Here is a 14,897-nt window from a genome sequence, read left to right on the forward strand (position 1 = left end):
TACAAATAAACACGTAAACAAATCACCGTTCGCTGTCAAATGATGTTCATTCAGTGAATTTCGTGCACGGGCAAAGTTCCGATTCTTGAAATGAGCAAAACGAGTCATGATATGGAGAAAATAATATATTTTCATGTTATGATAATACACCATGATTAAAATTTCTCGGATCATGATCCATTCGAACTGATTTCTATGAAATTTAAACGTAACGCACTTGAAGTTGTTGGGTATAACTTCAGGCGTATTTCTGCTACGATGGTAATTTTTGCAACATAAATTCAGGTGTTATGTGTGATTTTTGGAACGATGGTCATTTTTGCAATATAAATTCAGTGAAAAGCACGACGAACTTCTTTTAAAATGAAAATATTCTGTTTTTGAAAAACGACGACGCAAGATTTACTATCGTGTTTACTTGCGTTCATTACTTCAGTTTTGATTTTGTGTTTCAGAATGTAAACACTTAAACGAACTGCATAAAAAAACACGAGAGAATCAAACTTCTTAAAAAGAAACTTGCAAAAAAATCGTCATATTCATAATATTTAGGCGCATCAATACAGCTTGTGTTGTTATATCTATGAAACAAATTAATTAAAGTGGTTGAACAAAATATTTTTCTGATTTTCGTTAGATGGTGTTCCAAATTCACAATCGAATTAAACGCTAGCTCTCGGAATATTATTCTAGCAACAACGATCACATCAAATATGAAAGAATACATTCGAACAAAATGCAACATTGATGTTTGTCAAATGAAAAGCGTAGCCGTGCTTAGTCTCTTATGATGTCATTTTTCGGTTCATTATCTTTATTTTTATGTTATGTTTCATTCTCTATCAGCCGGTGGGTAGAACAATTATTATTTAATAACATTATTTAATAACATGCTTCAGGATCAAGTAAACATTTTCAGTAGGTATTGCTCTTCAATGTCTGCTTTTTGTTTTACCATTAATCTATTAATCTATCACATCACTTGAGGCAGAGGGTTCAAAGTGATATACGGGTAGAAAATTAGAGTTACGAGCTTTAAAAGCAAAATGCAATCTTCAAGTAACGCATTTTCAAACCATGATTAATTTTCATGGGAGAAGAGTTATTGCTCATGATTTCATGATAAGTTAAAATGATTGGTTTCATGATTTTCTAATCATAACAGCAGTAACGGATTTCTTTCCGTGTGAGGTTATGTCATGTTCGCGCAAAACCTAATTAGGTTTTGCACGAACATAACATAATCTCTCAAAAATGAACAAAATGAGTCAATTTTGACAGCTATCAGTGGTTTGTTTATGTGTTCATTGTGTTCATTCTAATTTGAATACGTGTTAATAGATATGTAAACAAACCACTGATAGTTGTCAAAAGGTGAACTTGATTCATCGGCAGTTCATTCGAGTGGTCATCGTGCAAAACCATGAACGGCATGAACGGTTTGAAGTATTTTCAAATATCTGTAAAGTATTTCCATTATCTCACGTAATTGACGTAACTTGACCTACATCGTGTGCTTTGACTTTTATTGCGCGATTTTTTATCAATTCAAATAACTCAGATCGTCATTTAAAATTTAGTTGAATTCATGAGGTAACATTAATTGCTAATTGAGTTTCTTATATCTACGCCACTGGGCGATAACGCAGTGTAAAGACAGGATGTCATGAATCTTTCTTACAAAATAAAAAAAATCGTCAATACTACACACATACACTTCTCTATCACAGAGAAAGATTATTATCAATAGTCAATAACCAAACAACGTATCTCGCTCGCTTTTTTTGATAACTGCTGCTGATAAGTGACTTTCTTGGCATTATCGAATAATGCAATTCAGTTAGTAACAACAATAGTAACGGTTCATGAGTACCTCTTCTTCATGATAACCGCTCTCACGCATCAGTGTCATCAAACGATGACGCACGGACCTGAACGATAAATATTATCGCTACAACCAATTCAAGGCAGCAAAACAAGTACGACTTACCTATTTTTCTCTGACTATCGCTTCGTGACAGATCGCCATTGTCGAGTTGCTTGACAGGACTGTAGCCACCGTTTTTGTTGATCAGCTTGCCCTCATTACACTCGACGCTTTCTTCACCCATCTTGAACACCGGATAAGCGGATCAATTAAAATCTACCGAAGCTTGCAAACACAAAACAGCACTGTCCTCGTCCCCGTCTCCGTCAGTTGAGTTTGAGCGAAATTGACAACTCATAGAAGCCACTGTCACCGTTGGACCCGCTTGGTTTCCCCCGGTGAAGGTCAACTCGTCCAGATGGCACCGTCGATTGTGCGGCCAGTGGTTGATCATACGTACCCGCCACGCCTTGCTCACCCTGGCAAGTTGGCAAAAATTTCCTCCGTCCGCCCGAGGCAACAGCACCGCACCGATACCAGGAACTGTGGCTATCGGCATCGAATGACTGCCGGTTACTATAAATCAATCTCGATCTGTTGGTGTAATTGTCCTCGGTAACATGTCACCTGTAAATGGAGTGGAAAAAGCGAGAGAAGGTTCGGGTTAAACACGTGTTATGAGTGGGTAAGTTCGCGAATCGTTGCATCATAGTCAGGTGCTTAGAGATAATTGGAATACAACCCTACCTCGTGTCACCCGTATGGAGCAATCGCGCGATCTTTACGCTTTATTTACGTAAGACTTAGATAATATCGATTGACAGAGTTTTGATGTGAAAGAATTAAAACTACGTAAAATAAGCAATTGGCAATTTGAATCAGAATACCGTTTAAACCGTTCAAATTTGTTTGTAATTGTGTAAGATCGAGAATAGTTGGCTTAATATTGAAAAAAAGGTGCAAAAGCTCGCCACAACGGCCGTATCAGATTGCAGTACACGATCAATCATACCCAGCGAAGCCTTGAGGTAGTGTCAGTCATGCAGAACACTGGTTTCATCATAACTTGCATGGCCTACTCTGTGAAGTGCTGTCAAGTTGAGATTTGCCGCGTTTGATGCAAATAACTACGGCCTAATAAAAGTATGTTTATTCTCGTATCATTTGTGAAGAACATTGTCATAAAATAATATAACTTTGATATTCAAACGTAATAAAATCAACAAGCAAACATCAGATCTAAAAACGAAAAAAAACAATAGCGTTCGGGGAACTTTCATTTGAGACTAGCTTGATCAGAATCGACCGAGCCATCTCTTAGATCTAGGCCTCTTTGTTCCGTACACACACATGCACATGCACAGATATTTGTTCAATTCGTCGAATTGAAACCGATCAGTTTGTCGAGAATGCAAAAAATGTCTTTGTTTATATGCGCAAAAAATATGCTCTCGATTTTCTCCGAGAAGGTTTAACCGAATTCTACGAAATTTGATTTATATAAGACGCCTTACCATCCCCTGAAACACTATTGAATTTTATCGAAATTCGACTTCCGGTTAATGAATTACAGGGTCCATCCATTTTCTAAGAGATTGCTAAATCGATTTTTACAAACTTGGACTCTTATGAAAGGTTTTACTTTCCCATAGAATTCCATTGAATTTTATCCAGATCCGACTTCCTGTTCCGAAATTTCAGGGTGATAAGAGGTGAATTCCACGAGTATTTTATATACATGGTGACGAAAACACGAAAGAAACTCTCTCAACTAGCCATATAACTCTACTATCGTGCATGTTTTGTTAATTGATGACCCTAAACTTTGATTTCCGCTAGAACAGTACCCAATATCCAGTTTCAGAAGTACTGAAAATAGTGGTCAAAAACATCAAAACGGAACTCTTAGAGATGCCTAAGCCGATACTCAAAATCTCAAATTGAAGATTATACGGTCTCATAGATTGCTGTTAAATTTTGTCCGGGTTCCGGGTTCCTATTTCGGAATTACAGGGTTAAGTGTGTTTAAAATTTTACACTGGCATTTAAAGCGACGATCCAAAATACTGATAAATTCTTCTAAATTTGGCTTTTTTCAAATTGAAGTTTGTCTCAGTTGCTGGCCAAACGAGACGATTTTAGTTATATCGGTCCCTAGTTCCCGGTTCCGGAAGTACTGGAAATAACGGTCAAAAACTAAAAAAAAAGCAAAACTGATTTCACTCTTATTTTCATTCAAGATCCCTTAAAAATATGAGTAACATGAGAAATGCATCATTATAGCTGTAGGTGGATTAAAACTGTTGTTATGTTTTTTAATGCAAAATTTCAAAGTAGGATCATTTTAGGTGCCAGATGTCTAAGAAATGCACGATAGATCTGATGTTATCTCGGAAAAACAATTCTTGATAAATCATCGATTCGGATATTTCTACCATTCCGATTGAGTTCTAGCGTAAAAGATCTACATTTTGGAATAGTTTTGAGTGGTTCTTTACAGATTCACTCAAACAATGGATGGAATTTTTTAATTACAAAACCGAAAGTCAATTTCATTGCAACCTATGGAATCATACGAACTTTCATTTTATTCTAAATTATTGAAAATCAAACATTTCGTCTCCGAAAAATCAAAGTAAGTTCACTTTTGAAGTTTTGAATCAATATTTCCGATACTTCCGGAACCGAAAACCGACATGATTAAAATGAAACTTAAATGCAATGTAACTCCAGAACCAGAAGTCGCATCTAAATAAAACTCCGATTTTTTCGATATGATCTTCAGCCTAAGTTTGTGCAAGTTGGTTCAGCAGCTCCGAGAAAAGTTAATGCGCATATTTGTTTTTATTTGTTTTTGCACTAATCATCCTGTAATTCTGGAACAGAAAGTCCGATCAGTTAACATTCAGGAACTGAAGCTTATCTGTCCAGTATTTGAATCCTACACTGATAAAAATTTGCACGATCGATTCATATGTAAACAGCACTTCAATTTAATATGCGTTTTCATTTCAATACATAACCAAAGCGATTTGTTTTATGATTTCACGTGCAAATGTGGGAGGGGGTCTGCTTTTGTTTCAAAATGGACCAGTTTCTGATTGGCTGATTTTTATGTTGCTAAATACTTTTTTCTTAGCACAAAGTTAATAAAAAAAATCTGTAAATATGGCTACACTGTAGCCGATACGTTGGTATTTATTCTACAGGGAGAAAATGACGACAAGGATGATTCGGAAGGAAGAATAAGAAGCCAGTTGTCAGGTCTTGTCTTAGGCCAAACCTAACCCAGTTTCCACCCTAACTGCTGTCAAACCGTCAGTTTGAAGCCAGTTTCGAGCCTATTTCCAACGTTATAGACCTTAAATTCGAATCTGTTTTCAACCTAATTTCAATCGAGTTGACTCATATCTCCGTTTCGTGAAAAGTGTTTGTTCAATGAATCAACCCTGGATTAGATTCAGTTCATTTTTCGCACGAAAACGACAGATTTTTTTATCGTCATAGCTAACCTAGACATGTTTGACAATTCAGTAGGACTGTTCTCATCCTTCTAAGACAGCATGACTAAACATTAGGCAAATATAAGGCAAATTCCATGTTAGCGGTTCTACTGAACTATCAAGAATGAACCTGAGTTCATTTGAAACGCCACTATAAAAAAAAACGTGGTAACTGCGATCGGCAAATAAAGTGTGATTTTTTTGTAAACAATGAGTCAACAAAACAAAACCATCGGGATTGTTTTACACTTTCCTGCGCAAAAGAATATACATGCTGAATATACGTCCAGGATTCGTTTCATTGAACTTCGACTGCCAAATAAACAAACAAACAAACTGGTAGAAGTGGAGCATCATTATTTAACCAAAAAATACAAAACTGACCTTGCGCGTAAAGTGAAGCTGCCGTAGAAGATGATTATGATTATTATACCGAGTGTGAGGTATTTATCTTTGATATTTTCGTGTCTTGGAAATAATCATCTCCACGTTGACGAATCACAGAGAGGCGTAGTTTGAAAATTTCGATTTCCACTAGAAGTGGTGCTTCTTCAAAGCTGTTATAAAAACGGTAACTGAAAAGTTAAATTTAGTATTTCGAACCAATCGAATGAAAATGACATGTAATGATATCATCGATAACCTAAAAGTTTAAGAATAAGGTTCAGCTAACACACCGAATTCACCATTTATCCTTATGCTAAATGGTTCAGGTTAATAATAAATTAAACCCAAAATTCCTAATGCGGCAGGCGAAGTTGAAACGGGCTTCATCGAAGATTCACGCTTTCACATCTTGCTGATAATCGAAATGTGGCGTGACATTATCGGTGTCTTTCAAACGCCACTCTACCGGTGTGAATTGCTGTGTGTTCTTTTATGTTCATACAATGAACAACAAACAAATAGTAGGCATCACTGCGCCGTTTCAATCGCCAACCGATGAAACAAAGCTACAGACCGGACAGTAAGCTAGTAAGCCATGACAAGTTCTGACAGACCGCACGTTGTTTGAGCAGATTCAAATGAAAACAGAGGGATTCTCGAAACACGTGCAGGGAAAATTCCAGTTCAAATTAATACCGTGGCTTGTGTAGTCAATAACGATGGAAATTTTTTTCAGACTGATAACAGTTGATCAATATTTGGTTTCGTTGATTAAAAACCAAACAAGCAAAATAACCATACACCGGTAAAGATTATCTTTGAATAGGCTTTGATCCCTCGTTGATCGTCACATCAGATGAAGATCATTGAGTGACCGAATCTATGTGTTAAATATGTATGGTAAGTACTTGAACTACAACGACAAACATGCTGTCCGGATGTGAAGAATGAACGTGCGAGTATGATTCATGGAGAGTGCATTAAACATACTGCTCCATTTTTTAAACAATGATTATGTACTTTCTGTCAAAATGCTTGTCGAAAACAATGCACGGATTGGACCTGATCATGACTAGGTTTTACACGAAACTGACTTAACCTTACATGATCATTCCATGTTCTTTTCGTGTCATTCTATTAGATTTTGCGCGATGACTACACAAATGAACTGTTGATGCATCAAATTTATCTTTGACAGCTGTCGGTGGTTTGTATTCACTGAAATGATAAGGAACACAATGAAATTGATACAAGAATAACACGGAACAGAATGGAATGATACGGAAAGAACATGTAAACAAACCATATCACAGATAGCTGTCAAACGATGATCATCCAGATCTTTTTGTAAGGTTATATCATTTACGTACAAAACCTAATGCTGTTCCATGTTATTCTTATATCCTTTCATTGAGCAATTTGATGTCCGTTTAACGTACACAAATATATTTGAACATGTAATAAACATGTGTGCTATCCGAAGTCATGTTTATTGCGAGTCCAGTCTTAACCTTATTTTTTCGAATTTCTTATATTTCAAAGCTTACGTATTACGTGCAACACAAACAGCGAAACACGAGTTCTAATTGGAATGAACATGTGCTTTCTTTATATGGTTAGCTGTCAAATGATGTTCATTCAGTGAATTTGTTAGGTTATGTTCTCGTCATGTAAAACCTAATGCTATTGAATGACATGGAGTATGACGATTGTATTGGAAAAATTTACTTTTTTCGGATGGTGATAAAAATTTCGATAAATTTTGCCATAGCAGGTACTTATTTAAGCTAACTTGCAAGAAATTGGCAATTAACCGGAACATTCGCCATGGCGGATTAAAACATGCATGTGTAAGCATTAGTTTTCGCTACAAAACTGCATGGAGTAGATCTTACGCTTCAGGTTGGCCCAGAAATTTTCGATGGGACACAGCTGGAGGACGTTGGGCGGACTCGCCGACTTGTGTGCTACATCGATATTCAGTCGCTCTATATCTTTCAACGATTGCTTCGAGTAGTGGGCCGATGCCAGATCCAGCCAGAACACCGCGAAGCAACTGGGTCAACAGCATTTATGTGTTTTGGGAAACGCTCAAGCTTCTTTTTGGTGCTTTCTATTTCCATTTTCATTTCCAATTCTAACTATTTCCAATTCGAAGAAATCTCGAAGTATTATAATTAGCAATTTGTAAGACTTGAAACACCACATTCAAACATATTACCGGAAAGCATCATCAATTAACCAGTAATCGTAAGTGCAACGATAATATCATTGTTTGAAATAGAAGTGAAAAATAATTAGTCTATGAAATGAGGCCCAAAAGCAAAAGGTGTGTCTTACTTGGAAAAGTCCGTTTCGGTATAGTTCAGTACAAAAAATTGGATACAAATTTCAAGCGCAAAACTCCGACTTAGATTCTGTAGTTCAAAAGTCGTTTAAAAATAATCTCTAGGGCAAAACTTAGGGAAAAGCTTACGACACCAAACACTGTATGTAGATGAAATAATTAATAACAGGATTCAACTAGAATTAAACTAATCTAGTTTTTGTCACTGTGCCAGTGTCGTCGACGGGAATGGGAATCTCATAATAATTTCGTGGATACCAAGCTTAATTGTTGATGCGACGAAGCAATAAAGCTGGTTGGGAACCGAAAGTAATAAATTAATTTCATCCATTTAATGAAAACTACTGCATTGTTACGAAGGCACGATATATTTTTATTAATCCCTATGGTGGATTTATTTCCGTCATTACATTTCGCTGGGTCATACATTGTTCGGTTTAAGCTATACTGATGTAAAAAAGTCCCGCATTTGTATCTTTGTTCCGAAACAGCAGTCACGAGAAAATTCTGTTTCAATATTCTTGTAACACATTAAGCTCAGCTTGTCAAACAATTTTAGCAACCAAATTTTCAGAAGTGTATCCCAATGTGTTAAAAAATCTTACGAGTTATGTGATTGGAACTGAATATCATATTTCACTTCGAAATTGAGATTACAATGGCTTTGTTTTTTTATTGAAGTGCATTTTAATCTAATCTAGCCAGGAAAAAAATCTAAACCTATTAGAGGGATTATGCTCACCGTAAGATCCGCTGATATGCAAATGTACACGACTGGGTCGGAGCAACAGCTAATTAGTCATCTCAAAGGATTTTTTCTCAATAACCGCGTCACTACACGTTTACAGTCAATAAGGCGGGGCTAACGAGAACAAAAACAGAACAAATTTCATTTATTCCGATGATTTTTTTTTTATAGATCTGCTTATTTCAATGTATAAATGGCCAAGTTGTTAAAAAATCGTGTTAAGCTGGCTTTACTGCTGAATAAAGATTTCCAAGATGCGAACAGCGCGTTAAGCAAAATAGTCAATTGGCCACAATCTATGATGTGTAGTTTTGAGCGCATTTTGCTCTGATGATTGGCGTAGATTGGATGATTTATTTTTGCAGCGCGATGATCCATTATTTAGAGGTGAGACACAATTGAATGGTAATGAGATTTTTGCCTCGGATTGCTCCGGAAATAGAAAAAAAATTAAAATGAGATTTTTTGCATCAGATCGCCTCGGAATGCTACTTCTCAAGAACACCTCATTAAAAATTGAATATGAAATGCCCGTGTGTAATTTTAGAATGAAATGAATATCAAATTTAAGCTGCGCATATTTAACTGTACTGCACAAGCAAAGCAAAGTCCTGGCATTACATTCCTTTTGTGGAATTTGGCCTTTCTGCCAAATTTCAGGTCAGGGCTCGAACATACGACAACTGGCTTGTAAAAGACCAGCGTCCTATGCATTGAACCGTCAACCCGGGACAAGAAGCAGTATCTCGATAAAGAGTGACAAGGCAAGGCATCCCGGTTCAAGACGCATGGAAGATAAAACAGCATTCGTCGGAACTGAAAGTATGAACATTTGTACACTGTTTCATGATAACATTACAAATACAGAAATCAAGCAATCCGCATCTACATTATTACAACTGATTATTGCTGCCTTTATGGCTTTATTTCAGCTTTACAGTAGCATGTCGGGCTAATAGGTAGCAAAGCTGTATGTAAAGCAAATATTATTTTGATGCAAATTTGTTACTTTGGGATCCAAGTCAGAATCTGATTGTTTAAGATATGGTTACGGAAATAAAATTGTGATCCTACTGGTGTAATGATGCCTTTCTTATTTTATTGATCTTTCCATGGATATCACTAAAGTATTCTTTCAAAAAGATTTATTTAAAACTAGAATTAAAACTAGGAAATTTATTTGGTACCTTCTCAATAGGGGACGGGTATAGCTTGATGGGTAAGTCGATGTCTTTCACGTAGCCCGCCTGGGTTTGATCCCCAGCCCCGCACATGGGGTCAGAAAGTTATCTGGCCCAAAGAGGCAAACGACCTTACGATTAAAAAAACCTCTATAATCGAAACAAAAAAAAACCTTCTCAATCTGCGCTCTAAGTGAGGGTTTGAAATTTTAAACACACTCCACTTTCTAGTTCCGTAGCCGAAAGTCGGATCCGGACAAAATGCAATAGTAGTTTATGGGACCATTTGAGTCTCGCTTTAGCCGTCTCTGAGAAAATAGAGTTTACGTTTTTTGATTTTTTTTAATCACTATTTCCTGTATATCCGGAGCAGGCAACATGAATGTTGTCCGATGTATCCAAATTCCGTTCGTTTGGCCACCCGTTTGGACATAAAGTACAAATTGAAACTGTTTAAGGCCAAATTTAGAAGATAATCTCTCCGTTTTTTGCAACGTCGCTCTCAATGACTCTTTACCCTGTAGTTCCGGAACCGGAAGTCGAAGGTCGGGCGAAAAGCATTAGTAAACATTGGGACCATAAGACTTTACAATTGAGTATATGTTTGTGAAAATTGGTTCCGCTGAACTGGTCTCTGAGAAAATCGAGAAAGTTGGAGTTTTTGAATCTGAAACTGGGAACCGATATAGCCAAAGTCGGCTCGTGTGGCCAACAATTAACATAACTTACAAATTGAAACAGTTTTCAGCCAAATTTGAACGATTTTTTTTCCTTTTTTTCATCGCTGCTCTAAAAAACGGTGAAAAAATTCCACTGTTATCTATGAGACCAAGATTTTGGGGATATTGCCGCCACGACTATTTTTCACAAATGTCGTTCTGGAGGTTCAATTTTTGACCACTTTTTCAAGCATTTGAAGGCGTATCTCACACGTTGAATATTGGTTTCCAAAGCATCAATCGTTGCTGGTTTATTCACATAAACCAATGACTTTACGAGTCCCCACAAAAAATAATCGAGTGGTGTCAAATCTAACGATCACGGAGGCCAATTCACCGGTCCATTTCTCGAAATAATGTTGTCGTTGGAATGTTCTTTCAATAAGTCGATTGTTTCGGCCGCAGTATGACAAGTGGCACCATTCTGTTAAAGCCACACCACCACGCGAACCAAGAAAATATAATGTTCAACATAATTTGTATTTGTTCTTTATACCACTAAATTATATCAGTTGCCGAAATGTATGCAATTATGTTTAATACTATGTGTTCAGGTTTGGCTTGTATGCTATTATTTTTATAGCGTTAAGTTTCGTTTGGAAATGTGTTACGTAAAGACACAGAGAACAGACATCCAAGTAGAGATTTCAATGTGTGTAAGAAATTTAACGATCGTTTCAAAAAGCAACCACCATGTAGTAATTCTCCTGTAGAGACGCTTCGAACTTTCATACAATGATAACTCATGCGTGCAAATTCGTGCGCAACGGGGATTTTCAACGGATTTTTATTTGCATGCTTTACACAACTTTTTTGAAAAAGTTTGTACTAGCTTGGATGTCTGTTCTCTGTGGTAAAGATTCGTGTTTGCAGTATGGTTTTACGTCCGCGATTTTTTTGGAAAGCTATAGACAAATGTCATTATAAAATGTGTTCCTGTATTCATAATTGGAAGTTCATTTTTTAATTCATTCAATTTCCAATTTCTTCAGTCAACAAATGAATTGCATTTGATCAAAGCAAGCCTACAAGAGCATGCAATCGTTTTGTACCGCTTCTAGTGAGTGATCAGACCAGCGCTGCCAACTATACCGATTTCTCGGTATTTATACCGATTTTTGGATTCGATACAGGAATACAGATATGCTCTCTCAAAATACCGATATTTCAAATTTCATACAGATAAATACCGATTTTCAGTTTTTGTGTTGGATTCCATAGGGGTAAACCAGGTCGAGCGACCTTTTTTTTTTTGGTCGCAAAATCACTCTCCACCCTAAATTGATGTTTGATTTTTCGAGAAAAATATTGTACAGATAGATTTTTCCGCCAAATACAGATTTTTGGAAAAAACAGTTGACAGCACTGGATCAGACTGGTATTCCACAACTTATTTGTCACTTTCTCATTAAAAACTATCCTTAGGAAGTCAGTAAGCCAACATAGTGTCTTAGATGTTTAGCAGGCAGAATAGGACACTACTTACTATTGATGAAAATTGCAATCATAGATACATGAAAATATGAGGCTTGATCCATTTAAATCGACGTGCAGAAATATTTCCAATAAGCAGGTTAAATTATATTACAAATCAAAACACAATTGAGTGAACTGTAAGTGTTCAAAACCTAACCACTTTTCTGTACGTTTACTTCTTTGAGTTTCTAAATTGTACCCCTATATAGAAAAACGCGGATGTATTCTACATCAAAACTACAAAAAAAAGCTTCAGTCGTGTTATTTCCGCGTTTAGTTTACTGTTGTAATTTTTTAAAATAATATTAAGGTTGTCAAATACATCCATCCTGTCTCAACCCTAGCTTTTGTGTTATTTCAATCGAAAAGGCAAAATTTTTTGCACGTTCCAGTACTAATGACTCGGAAATTCATGTTTTTTTCCGGGCGTTTTTTTCGAGTTATCGCTAAAACGATTGCTGACACTTCGGCAATAACTGTCAGTTACGTCATTTGGGATTGGCGAGGTTCTCTGCAATTAAACGATTTTCCTAGACGATTTTTATCGCCTAGATTCAACAACAAAATTTAAGTGTGTGAATAAAGAATTATAGTTCAATAGGTATATTAAATGTCTAGCTGCATAGTATAATCAAATTTGTTTCTCTATGCTTTGAACATAAGATTGTGACATGTAAGGAATGCCGGAAACGACTGCTTCCGGCAATTGAAGAAAATATTTTTCTCCTACTTCGGCTACTGCTTGGTAAATATTTTTCAACGAAATTTCATCATAAGTGTAATCCGTGACAACAGAAATGATAAATCATGAATGACGCAAATCCCGCAGCACATGCCGCTTCATTATCAGCATGACCCAGTGACACATCTTCATTCAGGCTCTGTGGGATTCGTCACCATGTCGGAGCTTCTATTTCAGTACAACAGCAGGAAAAAAATGAACATATGATACTATGATATGCACTATAAGACGTTCATAAATTTCCGCCATAAACAGTACTGGCGATTGCTTCCAGGACCGAAATGTGAAGTCGTCTTTGTTCGAACCCGGAAGCCGCCTTTGTACGTATGCAACGAATGATATTTCTGTTCCGATTTCATTTATTCCTAAACGAACAATATGTCGTCAACGGAACCTATACTCTCGAGCAAGGAACGCTAAACATGTTGACCTTTCGACGCCTTATGGCAGTTGACATTCGAAAGGACATTGGTTGGCACACCGGCAATGGAGAGTGGATTCCGACTGATGATGTTGTTGTGCGGTCGCGTCATGCCAGAGCAATTGAAACTGATTAAAGTTATACTAAATGTTCTCTTTTTTCGCAACATACGTGCCACACTAATGAATGCATTAATAAAGATGAGCGTCCTCGCACTCGATCAGTTGTAGGTCAATTTGTACTAGCTTCAACTAGGAAGTTTTTTTTCAGTGTCAACAGAATCATTACTGCCTGAAAATTTCCCACCGACTGCTGAACTACGGTGCGTGATTAAACCGAGAACTGGGATGGCCTCAGAATTTAAATTTTTAATTTTATTATGAAAAGTTTTTATTCGAACACTCGAATCGTAAATGATTTAAACTCAAGCTTCTAACAGTGTTTCCTAACGACATTGTTTCAAAACAACTCTATCGAAAATGACTCAAAATGGCAGTGTTTTGAGTGCTTCGAATTATATAACGACAAACATGGCAAACGTTTTCACCCGTTGACTTGTGCTCTTACATCGCATTAGAGTTTATCTACGTCGCATGCTCCTCCGTACAACCGTACAACTATCACTATTATCTCATATTATTTGCCATTTTGTAGATAACGTAATCTTCGTGGCAGCACTTATTTTGAACTGCAAATAACTACACATGCAACGATACAATGTTAACGGATGGTATGCTTCTACCTTTACCAGTTCCCGAGTTTCGTCATACTTGAACTGAAGATGAGTTGGTGACGACCTCATGAACCGGACAGAAACACCAATTCAGTCAGTCGGGGAAGTAGAATAAAATATTCAACAATCACAGCATAAACAATATGATTAAAACAAAAAAAGTACAGGCCAATGACTTTTAATGGAACTTTGAATTGGAGTGATTACAGTCAATTTGGGGCAAAAGAAAAACAAAATCGAATAAAAAATTCATCGCCAGCTTCTGTTCAAAGCTTCTCGCCTTTCGGTCGTATTTTAAAATTGCTTTTCGCTAACTGCCCAAGTCTAGCTCCGAAGGCACAAGGCAGATAATCCGGAAAGCTTGTTCCGGTTTCAACCGCTTCTATGCGGTATTCGGATGATATCAATGCAGGGTTAAAGTTCAGTTTTATTTTGTTTTTGTTTTTTCGCACAAACGCAAACTAGCTACAATCTTTGGATGTGTGGCAGAAAATTCCAGCACAAACGGGTATAGTGCTTACGTTGAACTCGAAGCTGTTAACACGGATATAGATTCCAATATAGAACAAATTATCGATTGAATCACGAAATGGAAGGGATGCATTCGGTTTTGGGTATTAAATTCCTGGCGTTTCGAACGAACATCGTACATTTCATATTTGAAGTGTAGACACGAAATCTTCATACATTAGAAGCAAACATTTTCGGCAGCACAAATTATTGAAATGACAAAAAACTGAACATAAACTTAGCGAAACACCAATCTCCGATGA

The 14,897-nt window shown here is 36.8% G+C and overlaps 2 protein-coding genes across 6 annotated transcripts in view; one reads left to right on the top strand and one right to left on the bottom strand.

The window, feature by feature from the left end:
• LOC131437792 (heart- and neural crest derivatives-expressed protein 2) overlaps nucleotides 1–14,897 on the top strand; it is a 107,219-nt gene that overhangs the window by 38,948 nt on the left and 53,374 nt on the right. The gene's annotated exons all lie outside the window — the stretch shown is intronic.
• LOC131437768 (monocarboxylate transporter 12) overlaps nucleotides 1–14,897 on the bottom strand; it is a 62,807-nt gene that overhangs the window by 29,826 nt on the left and 18,084 nt on the right. For all 5 annotated transcript variants that reach the window (XM_058607352.1, XM_058607328.1, XM_058607336.1 and 2 more), the window contains exon 2: nucleotides 1,991–2,494. In XM_058607352.1, the coding sequence (XP_058463335.1) occupies nucleotides 1,991–2,111 (121 nt within the window). In that variant the 5' untranslated portion in view covers nucleotides 2,112–2,494. The remainder of the gene's footprint in view (nucleotides 1–1,990; nucleotides 2,495–14,897) is intronic.

Source organism: Malaya genurostris, chromosome 1 (assembly GCF_030247185.1).
Source record: "Malaya genurostris strain Urasoe2022 chromosome 1, Malgen_1.1, whole genome shotgun sequence".
NCBI lineage: Eukaryota > Metazoa > Arthropoda > Insecta > Diptera > Culicidae > Malaya > Malaya genurostris.